At 43.3% G+C, this 19,606-nt stretch overlaps 2 protein-coding genes across 2 annotated transcripts; both read right to left on the reverse strand.

Moving 5' to 3' along the window:
- Positions 1 to 1,334, reverse strand: LOC124855984 (complement component C1q receptor). Its single transcript, XM_047346157.1, has one exon. The coding sequence runs from the start codon at positions 1,241 to 1,243 to the stop codon at positions 170 to 172; it is 1,074 nt and encodes a 357-aa protein (XP_047202113.1). The 5' UTR covers positions 1,244 to 1,334; the 3' UTR covers positions 1 to 169.
- Positions 1,335 to 1,464: 130 nt separating this feature from the next.
- Positions 1,465 to 4,551, reverse strand: LOC124855983 (complement component C1q receptor). The gene has a single exon (XM_047346156.1). It carries the CDS (start codon positions 4,150 to 4,152, stop codon positions 2,497 to 2,499), a length of 1,656 nt encoding a protein of 551 aa, XP_047202112.1. The 5' UTR covers positions 4,153 to 4,551; the 3' UTR covers positions 1,465 to 2,496.
- Positions 4,552 to 19,606: the final 15,055 nt, after the last annotated feature.

The following is a 19,606-nucleotide window of genomic DNA, read 5'->3' on the forward strand; positions in this document are numbered from 1 at the left end:
TCAGAGTGTAATTAGTGCTTTAATATCTGCATCAAGAGAGAGAAAGTTATTTTACATCCCCGAATGCTGACTGTCAGGTTCTCTTCACCACCGTCTTTCATCCCCCAGCGGTTTTAAGTCATGAAATGTGACAGAGGTCACAGAAAACAAGCTGATCCAAAGATCTGATTTAACTGTCCGGATGGTCTGCAGGAGCAGCGCGTTGTTGGTTGGAGCTTTGTTCTCTGCGTTTCTGACGTCGAACAACATAAAGTCTGATCAGTAACACGGACGCCACCAGAGTCACTGCAGCTACGATCCAGATCCAAAGGAAAGGCACTGCAGGCACAGAGGAGACCCTCAGTGTGGTGTTTTTATATGTTGGTATCATTAACTCAGCAGAATGTTCATTTTTTGTTTCTGCGATGCAGTTCATCTCGTCTTTAAGGAGAAAACCCATCTTGCAGAAGCACAGAAAACTCCCAAAAGTGTTCATGCAGCCTTGTTGACATCTGCCCATCTCACATTCATCTATGTCCTCACACATTCTCTCATTTTTCACAAAGCCATCAGCACAGAAGCATGCATCTCCAGAGCTTCCATGACAGATGGCAGAACATTTTTTCTGTGGACAGTGAAGCCTGCAGCGCCTCGGGTCGCTGCTGTCTGGGATGTATCCTTTAAAACAAGAACATTTAAATCCTCCCTTTGTATTCTTACACGTCTGCTCACAGGGAGCACTTTTACATGTTGTGGAGCTCTTGAAGAATATCTCTGGCTCCCAGCATGCATTTTTCTCTTCTGTTCTGCACAGAAACCCGTCGGGCTTGTCAGAACACGGCCTCTCAGTCCATATCTGATGCTCTGACAGTGAGATGCAGTGTAGGGAGCAGACTTTAAGGCTATCTTCCCAGATCATGAGAGACGAGTTAAATGTCCTGTTTGTGCTACCAGAGGTCCACATGTATCCTCTAAGTGGTTCTGAAAGGCTGCTGCAGGACCCAGCTGGTAAACGCAGTCCGATCCAGAAACTTTCTTGCAAAGCTTCAGCCATTGTTTTAAAGATTCGCTGATGAGTCTCAGACTGAAGAGTCAGGAGCTCCCCGTTCCTCCTACGGCAAGCTTCCTCTGCCGTGTCAAAATCCACCTTGGCCCAGTTCATGGTGATGCAGTCACCTTCAGAACACACTGGCAAACAGGTCTGTTTCAGCCCGAATCCTGATTCCACGAACAGCAAGAATAAGACTGACAACAGAACAACCATTTTAAAAGCTGTGTGCTCCAAGCTGGCCGTGAAGAGTTCTGAGGGAGTCCAACTCCGGAAAACCAGGTCCCCAAGGACCAGGAAGGAAACCCTATAAAGGCCGAGGATTTTTCCAAGCAGCCGGCTGCAGTCTAGAACACACACCCACACACCATTTCATGTTCACATAACTCGTTAGTTATTCTGTTACCTGAACAGTCATTTCAGCCACTAGATGTCGCTAGATTATTATGGTCAAAACTTTATTGCCACACAACAAAAATGGTCATGATTCAAAGCAAAGTTTCTTTACATTTTCCACAATGCATTCATACAGCATTCGCTGCCATGCCGATGAAGAGCTGCTTGAACAGTACCACTAATATGCAGATTCATAACTGATGATGATCCAGTCAAATAAACAGACAGAGAATGAATGAAATGTGGCAGTTTCTTTGGTAAATGAATACGTTTGATCGTGAAGTATAACATGTTCATATTTTATACCTTCATCATATTTTCTGCCAACAGAAAACAAAAAACAAGGATTTTCACCACATCCTGCATAAACCTGTATAAACAATCTAATGGATGTTAACTGGGTCTGGGCCCATTGTGTGGACTGGGTTAGGACTGGGAACCACCCCAGCCCACACCCACAGTAAGAGGAAGCAAACACGGAAATTAGCTCATTATCGCAGGTTTTTCTGGTCCAAATGCTTGTATTATATCTTTGTCTGCAGATATCTAAGCTTATCTTGATATAAGAACAGTTTATTTATCTTCCTGTCTGAATTCATGGGATCTTGTTTTATTAACATTAACATTATTAAAGCTTTTTGTCCTAAAGGTTTAAATCCTGAGATAAAGTTTTTTTCATCTCAATGATTTAAAAATCTTATCATCCTGAGATAATAAAAATGATAATTATACTGCTGACATCAGTAAAATTATCATATTATCTCAGTTTATTAAAACCTGTCCCAATGGTTTAACTACATCATTATCTAGAGATTATAACGTATATTTTGTCATGATGAGGATTTAATTAACAGACCATAAAACTAATTCAACCTTTTAAAAGCAGCAGCTATGAATTATTGATATATTACTGTGATTTTTAACCCCTGATGTAAAAATCAATCTGGGTGTAAGATGAAAACTAATAATTATTTAGAACAATTTTGAGAAAAACAGAGCTTGTTTTCCTGAGATATTCATCTACTCACATAAATAAAAATACAGAAAATACAGTCCCTGCTGTCCCTGTCGGGTCAAAGGTCATCGGTCAGGATGGACTCATACAGCTTCTCCAGACGTGGATCCAAACCTGAGGACACCCAGCAGTAGCCATCAGCTGTGCTCTTCTTCACCTCTTGTTTGGAGCGACTGCAGCGAAAGATTGCGATGAACAGAGTCAAAGCGATCAAGGCGAGCAGAGGGACGACCGAGCCGAGGACGCAGATCATCATCCTGCTCTGGGCTGATGTGGTCACACCAAATACTGAGGACTGGTTGGTGTGCTGGTCACTATCTGTGGCGTTGACCAGTTCAGACAGCGGGGCGTCAGTGTGGGGGAACTGGTGCTGCAGCTCCACAGTGGTTCTGGTCAGAGACTCCAGGAAGTGTGTTTTTCTGTCCTCTGAGTCCTCTGAGGGGGCGGTTGAAGTGATGGTCTCCTGTGATGAAGCAGCTGTGATGGTCTCCAGCAGCTTTATGCACATGAAGCTGCCGACAGCATTGATGCATGTGAGCTCAGCAGAGCAGGGATCTCCGACACATTCATTCACATCGACGCATTCACCATCGATCAGTTCGTAGCCCTCCTTACACACACATTTGTAACTGCCGTGTGTGTTTATGCAGCTGTGCTCCTCGCAGGCCTGCGACTGGCACTCGTCGATGTCAGAGCAGTTGCGCTGGTTTTCACTCAGTTCGAACCCACTGGGACATTTGCAGGAAAAGCCTGTTTTCCCCATCATGCAGCGGTGCTCACAGGTGTTAGGATGACACAGATTTTTCATCCTGCAGGAGAACCTGTCCTTGTCCAGCTCATAATCTTCTCTGCAGAAGCACTGAACAGCTTCTCCTCCCTGTTGGCATTCGTGTTCACAGCCACCATTGTTTTTTTCACAGATTTGGGTTTCTAGATTGCAGAAGGGTCCTGGTTTGGTCCAGCTGTAAGTACCGTCCTTTGCTAAGCACATAGACGAAGTCAACTCCTGGCCACCGCAAATAATCCTTGCTCTCGTCCCAAATGGAAGCAGCTTCAGCTCACTTTTTAGGGGATATTTTGAGAAAATTGCCTCATAGATAATTTTTCCGGGACCCAGCAGAGTCAAAGATTCACACATCCCCTGAAAAGAAAACTTACATGCATAAAAAGCCTCTTTTCTACAACCTCCTGGGGTCCATTTTAGCTGATCCTGGCCTGAAAAAGTGTAATCAACCTTTACACATCTCTCCCCAGTGCACGTGTTAACAGGCTCTTGTTTCCAGTTAGAGTACTGGGAATCTTTCTCCCCAGAGACCCATTTGAACCCTTTGAGCGTCCTGCCAGGCAGCACGCAGTCCTTCTTGTGCAGTTTTAATCCGATCCAAAGTTTTAACACTTGGTCATGATGTTTTTTTTCAATCAGCGAAAGAAGTGAGCGCAGATCTTCCTCTTCATTTCTGTCTCTGAGAGTCATCAGGTACCCTCCGTCATGCTCACACTGGTTCTGGGCCTTGTGAAAATGGACCGGCTCCATGTGCAGGATGAAGCAGGCGTTAGGGGCGCAAAGCATCTCATGTTGGGCTCCTGGTGACCCCTCTAAGCTGCTGATGAGCGTCAGGAGGAAGATCAGCATCAAGCCTGCCATAAAGAGCAATAAATCAGGTGCTGTCCAGTAAGTTTTAGGGAAAATAGAGACCAGTCTGTGGTTATCCATTCGTGGCTGAAGAAGAAATTATGTGAGCCTGTTAAGAAATTCATGGCCCAGTATCCTGTTTTGGAGCTAAACTAAAGACGGAAATCATGTTTTGCAGCAGTAAGGGCTCCTTTCTTTCTCCTGTGCCGACTGGTTCCGTTCTGATGCAGAAAACAATGACGGGCTGTGCCGTGTTTTGACTGCTCCTCCAGATGTCTCCGGCTGCTGAGGACTCCAGAGGCTTGAAACAGACCCCTGTTATTGTGGTGCCTCACAATGCATGAGCATGCAGGGGTCAGAGCCTCATGAACACTCTGACATCAGGAAAGCTGTTGCTGGGAATTACCCTTTGACCTTTTTACTGTTTGCTGCAGGAAGTCAGCTGTGCACCACTTTATTATCTACGGTCTGATGGTGGAGCTCTAAAATGAACACAACAATAATGCTGAGTGATCTATCACCTCACTAACTAGTCCTTCTGAACTCAGCAATCCTTTCAACAAGTCCTGTTATGACTTGGCAGATATTTTCAGGATCAAAGTTCAGAGAAGAAGAGGAGCAGCTTGTCATTCCTCCTCTGGTTATGTCTCAGGAGCCTCCAGAAGCATCAGTACATCCAGATTAATGGAGTCCACTGCAGACCCAGAGTGGCTGATCTGGAGAATTTCCAGTGGGCCAGGGGCCAGGTTTTGGGGCCATGTGGCACGGTGTAAAGTCCCATCAGTGTGTGGGGATCCTGGCTTCTAGATGCTCATACAGCCAACAATCACTCTGCAGCAGAGTTTGATGAATGCAGTGAGATCACAGGCAGTCTTCAACACAGCGCTTAGGTGCAGAGAGGTGCCTGATGTATTACTGGAAAGAAAAGAAAGCATAATGAAGAACAAAAACACAACCACAGCAATTTACCAAACAGTGGTCGGCCCATCCAACTTACCATAGCTTAAGCAAACAGCTAGTTGTCATGGTAACCCCAAAGCTACAGAGTAACATGTCTGTAAAGCATGATACAAACAGTCTGATGGTGCAGCTCTGAACCTTGCTCTGAACACAGCCGGATCGACTTCAGCCCCCCTGCTGAATCAATCCTTCCACTAAACACATGGAGCCTGGTTTTAGCGGTCGAGGAGGGAGCCCTAACAGCCCACGGAGAAGGAAGGCCTGCAACCAAGAAGCAGCCTCAGGACCTTCATCTCAAACTGGACAGAGTGGGCAACAGTCGTACCCACTGCACCAAAATGCACCAGCTTTGTTAGAACGTGCTGCAAACTCAGAATGAGTGAATATTTGCAAAAAACAATAAAGATAATCAGTTTGAACATTAAAGATCTTGTCTTTGTGGTGGATTCAGCTGCAGAAGGGCTAAACAGGATTTGAAGATCATTGTGTTCTGTTATTATTTATGTTTTAAACAACGTCCTGACTTCATTGGAATATGAGGTTGTATGTGAGCAGATATACTGTAACTAGAAACAAAAACAAAACGCTGAGATTTGTCCAATCAGGCAGATGAACATCATTCATAACAACTTGTTTTTTCAGCTGAATGTTCTCTGCTAGATGGTAACAACCAAGGGTGTTGTTGTGATCCGTAATTTTCCTGTTTAAATGCACGAAGTGCCCAGGAACAATGGCAGGAAACCATGCGTGGGTCCTCCACCCAGTGAGTCCACAGTGTCTGCTTCAAGGAAATATCTGTCCAACAAACTGCAGCGATCAGGATGTCAGGCTCTTCCACACAACCCATGCAACATTATTCCTACATCAGAGTCTTTTAAACAGAAAATACAAAACTGACCTCTGAAGATCCTTAAAGACAATTAAATGAGTCTTGACACTTAGCCAACCTTACACAATTCAACAAACCGTTCAGAGTCAATGCTGGGGCTCCTGGGGGCTGGGGCTCCGACCTGTCAGAGTCTGGACCTTAGTTATAGTCCAGCCACTGTGAAAACAAGGCCAACAGTCATGCAGTTCATTACCCACTTTACATGTTTCAATCAGGTCAATGGAAAACAGACTGAACTCATATCACACTTATAGTATAGTTGACTGATCAGACATCAGTATCAGCCACACATCCATGCAACAACACACGGATCGGTTGGCAACTGAAGGTTCTGTGTCTTGCCTGCAGAATCAAACTCACAACCTTCTGATTCTCTTCCTTTCTCCTTCTGATGCTCAACTGTGTTAGCAGGATGTCCCTTTTTCATATGTGGAGCTGCGACTGAGCAGGAGTCCTGGGTACAGATATTCTTTGTTGACTAATTTAGATTTTCCAATTACATTTCCTATTGAAAACTGTTGATTTTGACTTTTTGGTATCATATTTCCAACACAACCCCACATGTGTGAATTTTCTGTTAAATTTTCATTTTGACAAACTGTAGTGACATACTGGACCTTCAATCACACAAAAACATAAAATCAGTGTGGGAAAAAGTAGTAGTGAACAAGTAGTTTCTTACTGTAAAACCTCTCACTCGTATAAGAAATCCTTTTAATATCCAAGATGGTGCTGTGGATAGTAATGGTTTTCTTTATTTCATCTAAAGTTCCTATATTTTATACTTCATGTGGTTTGTGTTTGCTGTAAGCGCATGAAAGTCAAATTCCTTGCTTGTGCACAATCTTGGCCAATAAAGCTGATTCTTCGTTTTTCTAAATGAATGTAGGTTGATCCACATTTATAGTAATAACACTGTTATATGAAATTATTTACAATAAAATCCTTATTCTATTGTTGTGCAAATATTTACAAAAACAAGTCCCAACAAGATGCCGAAAAATTTTTGTGCCAAATAAACTAATATGGTTTATTAACTTATTTACATTAAAATGCAGACAACTTCTTATCTGTCTTTGTACAAACTCTTTACAGATGAATTAAACTGAACCAGACATGAGCCTGAAACCTCCAGGGTGTGTCGTTCTTATTTTGTCCACCAGGGGGCAATGTTTACTCTTTCCATTTCAATTCGCCATTGGTGGTTTTCAGTTTTTCTTTCACTATTTTTCTTTGTCTAAAACATGAGGAAATTCCAGAAGAACCTGGTGTAAATAATTGATCCTAAAGAAACAACAAGACATAAAGCTGCCTAAACACTGTCTCCTGTCTTGCTATGTGTGCTGGCGTATAGAAAAGAACCTTAAATGTGAGCAAATGAAGTGGATCTTGTAAAACATCATTTCTATATATTTTTTTAAAACTGGAAGAAATAAAAGCTTCCATGTGTGTTCATTCACAGGTTTGTTGTCTCTGGTGAGAATCTACAATATAAATAGTCATGAAGATCCATTAAGTGAGAAAGGCGTTCTAAAACCTTTGACCGGTAGTGTACCAAAGGAACAAGAGCAGTCCCAGAATTGATCTCTAGGGAACAGATTTGGCAACATGAAGGAAGCTAGGTGAGATGCTTTCAACTTTCACACATTGGATTCTATTGATAAGATCCTTTTTAATTAATCCAACGCTATTCGACTCTTGGTTTAAAAGCTTAATGAACTACTGTGTGAAAATACTGCAAGAGGTCAATGAAATGGCAGCACCATGCTGCTTAAGCCTTAACACAATTATTTGTTACTTGTAAGGCTTCTGTAGTTGGATTATGTACCTTTTCCAAAACCAGGCTGAAGTTTAGATAAAATATGAGTAGTTAAATACTCCTTCAGTTGCTCATGTAAGTGACAACTTTCATTGTCTGATGAGCTAACCCCTCCCTCCTACTTCCCCATGTCTAAGGGGATTGCTCAATCCAGCTCTCCATCCAACAGGTTCGGTCTTCCCTAAACCTGAAAGATCTTACTAAGCAGGTTTACTGAAAGTTTTGTTTAAGCTGGTGTCGGGAAATGACTCACCTAGCCTCTGACAGCCTTCATACAAAAGTCTCACCCTTCTTCAGCTGGAGGTCTGGACGACTGAGTAGCCTATCACAGTCATCCACACCTTCAACAGTCACTTTTGTTCACGGCTGCTCATTCCCTAATTTTACAACTGGCTCTTGGTATATGGGCTAGGTTAATTTTAGTAGCTCAGCACGAGCCCCAAGGCGCTGATTTAACAAACTTGGCTAAGGCAACCTATAAAAACCTCCTAAAATATCTTAGAACCAGGCAACAAGACTTTTTACCACCAATGAAAAACCAAACAAATACGGTGACTCAAATAATTGAATGTCCACGAATTAACTAGAATTTTATATGCTTTCTTTAATTAGTAACACTTTTGCAGGGGTCAGTAACAGCTTAAATTCAGCAACACAAAATAATTTCAATAATAGAAATGAATCAATCAACTCAACCTGTCTTTGAAGACGGAGGCTCATCCATGCACCTGATGGAGATGTTTCTTCTGGTAACAACGAGTGATTTCTTGAAGGGAATACGACTTAATCTTCAGTCTTCTTCCTTTAAGTGGCAGGAACTGATGCTCCAGGCTTTGATGGTTAAACAGGATCTTTGTCGTCATATGTCTCAGAAGACAGTAGTTTCTAGAGGCTGAAGAGTTGAAGGAAACCCGGAGACATAAATGAGGTTGAATCAGGACTTCCAGAAGCCTGAAACTTAGAGCAGTCAGCTGTTCACCGATCAAGTTCACTTCTGTTGTCTGGATAAAAAGGCTTTAGATGAAATCAGATTCTTAATCTTGAGGCACAGTCCTTCTAAGGCAAACGGGTTGATCCTCTTTTTTAATGCAGTTGATCAGCTGGGCTGTGTCTCTGTTCCTCTGCTTCATCTGTAACGTCTTTCTCCGTCCGATCTTGTTCGCTGGTCTTTTGCGAGGAAAAACCAACCAGAGCATTTCCACCAAACTCTTTGACAACATGCGTTCACCGATGTCCGGCCTCATAAAACCTCAAATATGACAACATGCACTGTGACAACACTGTGCCTGGCTAACAGTCTCGGTTAGCATCTATCTCAGAGCTTCCTGTCATTAAGAAACTAAGGGGCTGTTCCACAGGTTTTTAAGAATCTGTATTGCAGTTGTGTTCCTCTAGTTTAACATCTAAATTAATGAGACTAAACTCAACAGAGGTTCTTGAAAACAGTTCCAATAAAAACAATTGGGTTCTTGACTTCAAAATATTGTGAAAATCTCATCTCCTCCTCTTTTTAAGCCAATATTGTGTGTCCCTTTGTCAAGTGAGCAGGATCATATTTCTCCTATTTTAGCTTCCCTTTAGGCTCCCTGTTAAATCCAGAATAGAATTTAAAATTCTCCTCCTCACATATAAAGCCCTTAATGATCTAGCTCCATCATACATCAGAGATCTGATTGGTCCATATGTTCCTAACAGAGCACTTTGTTCTCAGACTGCAGGTTTACTGGTGGTTCCTAGAGTCTCTAGAAGTAGAATGGGAGGCAGATCCTTTAGTTATCAGGCTCCTCTCCTGTGGAACCAGCTCCCAGTTTTAGTCCGTGAGGCAGACACCCTGTCTACTTTTAAGACTAGGCTTAAAACTTTCCTTTTTGATAAAGCTTATAGTTAGAGTGGCTTAGGTTATCCTGAGCTATCTGTGTAGTTATGCTGCTATAGGCGTAGGCTGCTGGAGGACATAATGACCACCTTCACCCTCTTTGCTACATTCTCATACTACTCTCCAATTTTGCACCATTTGCTGTTATTTCAGCTTTTAACTTTGTTCTTTCTTTTCTCTTCCTAGAAGTTACACCTGGCCTGTCTCTGTGTCTACCTGTGACACCTTTCTGGAGAGGGGCATCGTCCGAGCTTCTGCTGGCAACAACTTAATGCTCACCCTCTACAGATGATCCAGATGGCCCTGTCTTTCAGTGTTTAACCCTATTTTTCTAGACATAGACATAGTTACTGACAGAGATTCTACTGCAACTAACTCTATGTGCTCTCTTTCAGACTCTAGAGTTGAAAACTGGTTCAGGGTTCATCTGCTTAGCTGTCTTTCTCTGCTAGATGAAGCCTCTAAAGGAACTATTTAATGTTTTACTTTTCTTTTCCATAGAAAGTACTCCTACATCAGCGCTTCTGTATTCTTTTTCTGTCTCTGCTCTGTTCAGTGACGGTCCACTGTCTCTACATGCTCATCCAGGAAGAGGGAATCTGCTGGGTTTCCTCAGATAGAAAAACTTTTAACCAGTTTGAATAATAAACTGAATCTGACTGTTTGATAGTTAGGATTAATTGGAATGTATGTACCTGACTTGAAACGTGTAAAAAAAAGAGTCATGAATCTTGCATTACTGCAGATATTTTTAGAAGGATCAACATAAGAGTAAATTTCTGGCCTGTTTAAACAATATAACAACCAGGTGTCAAACCAAAATGTGTTATAATCTGAAAATCCTTGTATTACAGTAATTTCATACTGTGGATGTTTTAATTTGTTAATAAATGAACCATGTTCATACATTGGTATACCCAACTCCAACCACATCTAATTTCCATTCATGGAGAACTCCCCAACCTCATGAACAAGTTGAACTGTCTCACTCAATGCACGAGAAGGCCCTGTAGACTCACTACAGCTTGGGAACCACAGGATTTCATCTTTGCTCTTCACAGACAATGTGGTTCTTGTTGGCTTCTTCAGGCCATAATCTCCAGTGTGCCCTAGAGTGGTTCACTGCCAAGTGGGAATTGGCTAGGATGAAAGTCAGCTCCTCTAAGTCCGAGGCCAAGGTTCTCAACCGCAAAAAGGTGGACTGTCCACTCTGGGTTGGGGTTTAGTCTCTTTCTCAAGTGAAGGAGTTTAAGTATCTTGGTGTCTTTTCCACCAGTGATAATGGATGGAGAGGGAGATGGACAGACAGTTTGGGCAGTGCATTGTTGAGAATTAAAATCATGTAATTTCATGTTATTAGTTTAGTTTGCATGTGAGAACATTAAACTGAGATTTAACATGAATAAGCCTTGGGGAGAGAGTCAGTAAGCGCAGGGGTCAGGGTGAAACAGGGGTTAGAAGGTTCTCGGCAGCTGCAAGCCGTAAAAGCTGGTTGTAGGGACAATAAAGCAATAAATGTCAACTTTTGGCCGTGGTATAGATGCTACAAGGAAGCTTGGCTGATTTACAACACCTGACGGAAAAAGGGAAGGCAGTCAGTAAGCTTTGAAGTCCACAGTATAAAGATGTACCTGGAACTTGTAATGACAGAAACATCTGGGTAAAGACAGCCATGCATTGCTGAAAATCCATCTCTCTCTGTAAGGGCCCTTATGTAAATTCTCTCTTCTTTATGTAATTTTCTTTTATTGTGTTATTTTGTATATTCATTTTCCTTTCTGCTCTCGATGGAGGAGGATGCTTTTTCTCTGTCTCCCGCACCCTCCCATATCTGCCCTGCTTCAGCTCTGTGTCTTGTCTTCTTTTTGGAGCCTCTTTCCAAATTCTGAGTTATGGATTTGGTCAGCTGGACTCTCAATGCAATTGATCAAATTTTCTTGACGAGAAGACAGGGTGAAGGAGAGCCCAACTTGTCCAGACGGGACGTCTTTTTCCGGATACACGATGGACTCCTGGCAGAGGTGGAGGATTGTGTGTCGATAATGTCAGTCGAGGACGTGGAAGATGTGTATATAATTGGATGTTTGATATCAGGATTTCTGCTTTTTGGAGTCAGCGGTTACCTGGCATATCGAGAAATTTGGAGAATGTCAGCAGCTGTTCTGGCCATTATGAGGCTGCCTGGCATGTATGATGGGATCTTCTGAGCGATCAACACTCAGACTGAGATGTTACGTGAGCTGAATCGCAGACTGGATGTGATCCTTAGGATCGCAGGCAGGTTGCGGTTCCTGGACTCAGGGGTGAAATGGGATAAATCTTGGAGAAAGTTGTTCGCTCGGATCTGGCAGAAAGACCAGGAATTTGGCTGTTTGGATTCGCCTTTGAGAAGAACCAGCGAGACTCTCAAGGCTGACGGAAAATTAAGAGTCAGTTTAACCCAAATAATTATTGTTTTTCTGAATCTGGCTCCCCTACACGGCCTTGATGGCTGGTTATCTTCAACTTCTCCTGGAAGTTATGTAACCATGACGCTCTGCTCCCTCTGCCCCCTCCCTTCACTGAGGACATCTGTGGACCTGCTCAGAACTTTGTGGCCGGTTGATGTACATTCCAACGAACCATCAAGGACAATGGTCTCTGTGACAGTGCTTCATGGACTTACTTGCACACACACACTTACACACACACACATGCTCAAGATAAACATATGCACCCCTCACACCACCTTCACCGTTCCCAGCATGATGTTGTTTTGTCAACTTGTTGCTTCTTTGTTCTGAGGTTTTTTACAATCTCAAACTGTATCCTGCTAAGGATAAAGTGTGAAATATTATTTTTCCCTCTACTTACCTAATGTGGCCTCTTTTCTCATCTAGCAAGGGCAGCGCCTGTGAGTGGGCAGCAAAGCCTCGGTGACCCGTCCCCCCTTGTCTTGTGTCATGATGTATGTTTGGATGGGTTGTACTGGAATTATAATTTCCCCTCGGGGATCAATAAAGTATCTTTGAATTGAATTGAATTGAATTTGAAATCATTGGACTTATTATCTTTGTTAGGTATTAATTAGTCAACTCAGAGGCAAGAATGATACAGAGTCAGTTTTACTTGCAGCAACGGTAGCTCACTTTGCAGCACTGACTACAAAGTGTTGGCACCCCTCTCTTTTTATTTATACATGCTGGTTCACACACAGTTTAACAAACATTCAGGGTGTGTGTGTGCGTGGGGTCAAAAAGGCTAGGATTCATGTGTCTTGATTTTAAACAGAGAGGGAGTGAGGACTGGTACCAGTCCCTAGATGCTGCTGATAAAAGCATAACTCACTCTTGTCCCCATCTCCCTTCCTGTGGCAGGTAGGAGGGAAAAGCACTTTGTCCAGACATGAGTGATAAACAATACAAAAGTTTTCAAACCCTAACAATCTTCCAAATTAAACTTGCGTTAATCTTAATTTCCTGCTCTTCATCTGTTCTTTCTCACGACATCCGGACTGGGAGAGGTTGAGGCCGCAAGAATATCAGTGATAGCATTATTTTACCTCAACAGCATCTACATTCCAATCCTCACAGATGGGAATGAGATGTGGATTCAGACCGAAAGAACGTGACTCCGGATACAAGCAGTTGGAATAAGCTTCCTCCAGAGGGTGGCTAGACTCAGCCTTAGCGATAGGGTGAGGAACTCTGTCATCCCAGGTGAGCTCAAAGTAGAGCTGCTGCTTCTTTGCATTGAAAGGAGTCAGTTGAGGTTGTTTGAGCATCTGATCATATAGCCCCCTGGGTGCCTCCCTTTGGACGTTGTCCAGACATGTCCCACTGGGAGGAAACCCTGGGACAGACCCAGAAGTCACTGGAGGGACTGTATATTTCGTCTGGCCTGGGAACACCTTGGGCTGGCTCAGAATGAGCTGGAGAATTTCACTGGAGAGAGGGATGTATGGGGTTCCCTCCTGGACCTTTTGCCCCCGTGACCCGGTCTTGGATAAGCGAACAACATTGGTTGGTTTAAAAATGAAAACAATTCAACAAAATCTCCATAAAACCCGTTTTGTTATTGCTACCAATGGGTAAAAAGCAGTGAACAAAAAACCTTTTTCATACAGGCTTTGGGATAAAATTAATCAGCAACTGAAACTTGCTGGATGACTCAGTCGGCATGTTGTTCCTCTCACGTAATACAGTGAAAATCTGCCAAAAATACTTACATGACTTGATCTGAAATGTTATGAAATTTAGCTGAATTCAGCAAATCCAAGGCAGCCTGCTAAAGGTTAAAGGTCAAAGTAGAGACAAAAGTAGACACAATAATGCACAGAACCATGATGGAGGAAACCAAACACAGGATCTCAGCACAAACACCTCATCATCAGTCAAGCACAGTGGTGAAGATAAATGATCTGGGCTGGTTTAGCAGCAACAGGACCTGGGCAGGTCTCCATCTGTCCAACAGTTGAAGCTTGGTCCAAACTGGGTCATCCACAGTCAACAGAACCATGATCCTAAACACTGGAAGCCGATTTACAACAGAATGGCCTAGTCAAAGTCTGCACTTAAATTTGATTGAAATATATTTTCAAGCTTGTTTAATGCTGTATGAACAGAAAAAAAACCATGTGCGCCCTCTTCTGGATGAAAGTAGTGATGACACTTTCTTTTACCTAATTGCAGCTGATAGTGATGTCTTTAGAGTGTGGATTTGAGAAGAATAAATGTTCGGTTGTATCTCCTCTTGTTGTGACTGCCTGTTTACTGTTTTTAACGTTTCCAGCAGAGTAGCCCTCTGTGCTGTGGTGTTGTCAGCCTAGACACAGCACTGACCAGCTGCACCAGTGGCACACAGCTCCACCCCCCAGCACAATGGCCTGTAATCTATCATTCTGACTGAAGGTGAAACAGTCTGTGCCTCACTGGGTCCATCAGGACCGCAAACATAACATATCTGCTAGCACAGCAACCTAAAATTTAGCATTCTTCACAATTATGCACTCAAAGGTGGCCAGCGCAAATGAACAGAGGGTGAAATAATCTCATCAGGGCAGAGGCTGTGATGGCAAACCTGCTTCTGTCAATAGTGACGAGAAATGTTAACAAACTGTAACAGTCCAGGAAAGCAGGAGCAGAACGGAGGAAAACATCAGCGACTGCATCATTTATAATAATGCAGCACAAGAACCCCTGCACGTTTCAAGCAACTCAGCTTTTGTTCACTTTTCCTCTTGTTCCACTGGGGGCAGTAGCAGCCACCCAGTAGCACAAGCAATTTCCTCATTTAAATAGGGTGGTCTGCACCTCTTATGCACCTGTTATCCATTTCATGCACAATCTTTGAAGATCGTGGATAACACGGTCACTAATTGCACATGCAATTTGTTTTTTGCACAAGATCTCTTATTTGGCATCCTCGAAGAATAGGCCTTCAGGGTGGTGTTTACTATCAGTATGGATCTTTTAAAGATCACATGGGACCCAAACTGTTTTCACCACAAACGTAAGAGCACAGTGTTGCTTAAAATGCTGAGGAGCCTCAAAAGTTTGGCATCTGTTGCAGAGTGAAGAGACTTTAAACTTGGAGCTGTTTTGGGGAATGATTTGACAGGCCTCCAGCCTGGGAACATATGGATGTTGTTGTTGTTTAATCCCTTTAAGCCTCAGAAGGTCCTGAACCTAAATGCAGAGTACTGAAGTAACAATAAACCGAAAATGAAGAGGTGTTTGCAGGCTCCCATGAGAACAGGTAAAAACAGGTACAAACATGCAGCATAACAACAGTTTGCTTTCACTTCTCTGGTGGTTCATACAACCTGCTGATGTGTAACTCTGAAGCTTCACAGGATTTCTTCAGCTGGTGTCTGTAATTATGAGGAAATCAAAAGGATCTCAGTAAATTAGCCTCAGAGGGTTTTTCTTTTTAGCAATTTTAAGCTGAGGGCCTCCCTCACACCAAACCAAAATGGTTAAAAATCAGCCAGAACATGGATAACCTTTGCAGATCTTTCAGGGACTTTTTCAGTGCTGTGTAAAAGTATCTATACCCCTTAAACTAGTTTGTTGGGATTTTATGTTATAGACTGACAGTCGGTAGCAACAGTCCCATGATTTTAAACAATAAAAAAAATCTGAAAAGTGTGCTGTGCATTTGTGTTCACACATTGTTACTCTGATACCCCTAAATAAAATCGAGTGCAGTCTACTGCATTCAGAAGCAATCAGAGTCCATCTGTGTGTGAATAATCTGGGTCTGCATGCAGATGTCCTGTTTCTGACATCACTTTGTTAGAGAACATTGGGGAACAACCGCCATCACAAAGACCAAGGAACACAGCAGCCAGGTCAGGATAAAAGTTCTGGTTCAGTTTAAAGCAGGGTTAGGTTCTACAACAACATCCCAAGCTTTGAACATCTCCCAGAGCTCTGCTCAATCCATCATCTAGACATGACAAGAGGATGGACCAACTGCAGACCTATTAAGACATGGATGTCCACCCAAACATGCTGGACATCATAAACAGCCAAGAGGCCCATGGTAACTTTGGAGGAGCTGTAGAGATTCACAGCTCAACTGGGAAAATCTGTCCACAAGGCAGCTATTAGTCATGGACTCCACAAATCTGGACTGTATGGGAGAGTGGCCAGAAGAAAGTCATTAATGAAGGATAACCATAGAAAGTCCTATTTGCAATTTTAATGTGGGAGTCATAAAAATGAGGATGACAGCTCTTCCTGGTTCGGAGGACGATTTATACAATGAACTGCAGAGGACAAAAACAACTGAGAGATAAAGGACATCAGATGGCACCAACAACCAGGCTAAAAGATCCTAAATTTTTCTTTCCGACATTTATATCATGGAACGTTCTTCCATATGGACAGAGAAGACAGTTTTCACCCAACGGTTCCTCAGATCCTTCAGCATTTGGCCCCTTTCACCACACACTTTAAGGTCTGGTCCGAGACTCTGTAAGGCCAGAGACTGTTTGAAGGTTTGAAGCCCGTTACTCTCTAAGGAGTAGTTATAAAGCAGTTAGTCATCGATGCAGATGGTTGTAAGGCAACACTAATCCTCATCATCATCAGTTTTCCTCATCCTGAGATTTAGAAACAACTTTAGTTTTGGTGACAGTCACCAGATGGTCCAAAACAGTGACCCCTAATTATGTTATAGCAACCCCCTCAAAGTCTCATCAGAACCACTGATGTGAGCCCTCAGGTTCAAAAACTGTGTAGTGGAGAATCAATCTCCCAGGAGCCCCTCAGTAACTTCACCCTAGTTAAAGACCTGCTCCACGTTACACAATCTGGAAGATACCTTGGTGGACTAAGTAACACCTCCAACATGTCAGAATCTGTCTGTTAGGTTTCTGTTCATTTACTTTTTGCTCAGCTAGGTGTGAGAACCTGAGATGGTCCTCACACTTAGACACTGTTCAGAAGAAGGTCCAGCAGAAACTGTACCTCCTGAGGCAACTCAAGAAGTTCAACCTTCCACAGGAGCTGCTGGTCATCTTCTCCACTGCCATCATTCAATCTGTCCTGTCTTCATCCATCTCAGTGTGGTTTGGATCATCCACAGAACAGGACAGGTCCAGACTGCAACGAATAATCAGGAATGCAGAGAGAATAATCAGGTCTGACCTTCCCTCCATCCAGGACTTATACAGGTCCTTCTTCTTTTCCTGCTCTCGGTGGAGGTGGATGCTTTTTCTCTGTCTCCCGCACCCCTCCCATATCTGCCCTGCTTCAGCTCTGTGTCTTGTGTTTTTTTGGAGCCTCTTTTTTGCATATCTTCCAAATTCTTCCAAAATATGGATTTGGTCAGCTGGACTCTCAATGTAATTGATCAAATTTTCTCGACGAGAAGACAGGGGTCGGGAGAGCCCACTAGCCAGGACGGGACATTTTTCTCTGGATACACGATGGACTCCTGGCAGAAGTGGAGGATTGTGTGTTTGTCGATAATGTCAGTCGAGGACGTGGAAGATGTGTATATAATTGGATGTTTGATATCAGGATTTCTGCTTTTTGGAGTCAGCGGTTACCTGGCATATCGAGAAATTTGGAGAATGTCAGCAGCTGTTCTGGCCATTATGAGGCTGCCTGGCATGTATGATGGGATCTTCAGAGCGATCAACACTCAGACTGAGATGTTACGTGAGCTGAATCGCAGACTGGATGCGATCCTTAGGATCGCAGGCAGGTTGCGGTTCCTGGACTCAGGGGTGAAATGGGATAAATCTTGGAGAAAGTTGTTCGCTCGGATCTGGCAGAAAGACCAGGAATTTGGCTGTTTGGATTCGCCTTTGAGAAGAACCAGCGAGACTCTCAAGGCTGACGGAAAATTAAGAGTCAGCCTAACCCAAATAATTATTGTTTTTCTGAATCTGGCTCCCCTACACGGCCTTGATGGCTGGTTATCTTCAACTTCTCCTGGAAGTTATGTAACCATGACGCTCTGCTCCCTCTGCCCCCTCCCTTCACTGAGGACATCTGTGGACCTGCTCAGAACTTTGTGGCCGGTTGATGTACATTCCAACGAACCATCAAGGACAATGGCCTCTGTGACAGTGCTTCATGGACTTACTTGCACACACACACTTACACACACACACACACATGCTCAAGATAAACATATGCACCCCCTCACACCACCTTCACCGTTCCCAGCATGATGTTGTTTTGTCAACTTGTTGCTTCTTTGTTCTGAGGTTTTTTACAATCTCAAACTGTATCCTGCTGAGGATAAAGTGTGAAATATGATTTTTATTTCCTCTACTTACCTAATGTGGCCTCTTTTCTCATCTAGCAAGGGCAGCGCCTGTGAGTGGGCAGCAAAGCCTCGGTGACCCGTCCCCCCTTGTCTTGTGTCATGATGTCTGTTTGGATGGGTTGTACTGGAATTATAATTTCCCCTCGGGGATCAATAAAGTATCTTTGAATTGAATTGAATTGAAGGTCTAGGGTCAGGAAAAGAGCTGCTAAAATCTCTGCAGACCCCACACACCCTGCACATAAACTGTTCAGAGCTTTACCTTCAGGTGGCGCTACAGAGCACTGTTTACTAAAACCAGCCGCCACAGAGACAGTTTCTTCCCCCAGGCTGTTTCTCTGTTGAACATTCAATAAGAGTACCAAACATCAGCATACAGATGTTGCAAATGCACCTTTTTATTTATATATGTGTATATTGTACATTGTAAATATGTATATTCTGTAATGCAAAAACAAAACCAAAGAGCAAAGTGTACCAGAGTCAAATTCCTTGTTTGTATGTTTGTATGTACAAACTTGGCAATAAAGCTGATTCTGATTCTGAAAATCTATAAGAGCTCCCCTCCAGCACAGCCTCCATCTCCACTCCTTCCACCATCGCCAGGTCTCTAGATCGTTGCTGCACAGCTTACACCAAGTCTCCAGAGCACTGCGGTACAGCCAGCAGCCTCTTCCACACTCCGCAGACGACGTTGTAAACCTAAAGCTTCAGATCCAGTCTCCGCTGTAGATCGGCTCAACGTCTCAGCTCCAGCTCCTGCTTCAGTCTCCACTGAGGGTTCTGCTGGCGCTTCAGCTCCTGTCTCCACCGGAGGTCAGCCAGATGCCTCAGCTTCTCCACCAGCTCAGTCTTCAGTTGTTGCTGTTCCGGAGGGGTTCGAGGACGAACAGCCTCTCCTTCCCGTTCCATAGGGGTTTGAGGACTAATGGCCTCTCCTTGCTGTTCCGGAGGGGTTCGAAAATGGTTTCACTATCCTTAGAGATAAAACAGATTTTCAGCAAAAAATTCATGAAACTAAAATCTAAGGTATTTATGCCTTTTAGCATCAAAAAATCCTTCCCAGCAGAAATACCTTCAGATGACTTGTTCTAACAAGAAAAGATGTGCACTTTGATCCACATGCCACTGTCAACCTGTATCTACTTGGCACCAAAACCACATTCTTCCTTTTCTTTTGCTTTTCATGTACAAACAGTTCCAGGCTCCAGCCACAAATGGTCCA

Source organism: Girardinichthys multiradiatus, chromosome 19 (genome assembly GCF_021462225.1).
Source record: "Girardinichthys multiradiatus isolate DD_20200921_A chromosome 19, DD_fGirMul_XY1, whole genome shotgun sequence".
NCBI classification, from domain to species: Eukaryota; Metazoa; Chordata; class Actinopteri; order Cyprinodontiformes; family Goodeidae; genus Girardinichthys; species Girardinichthys multiradiatus.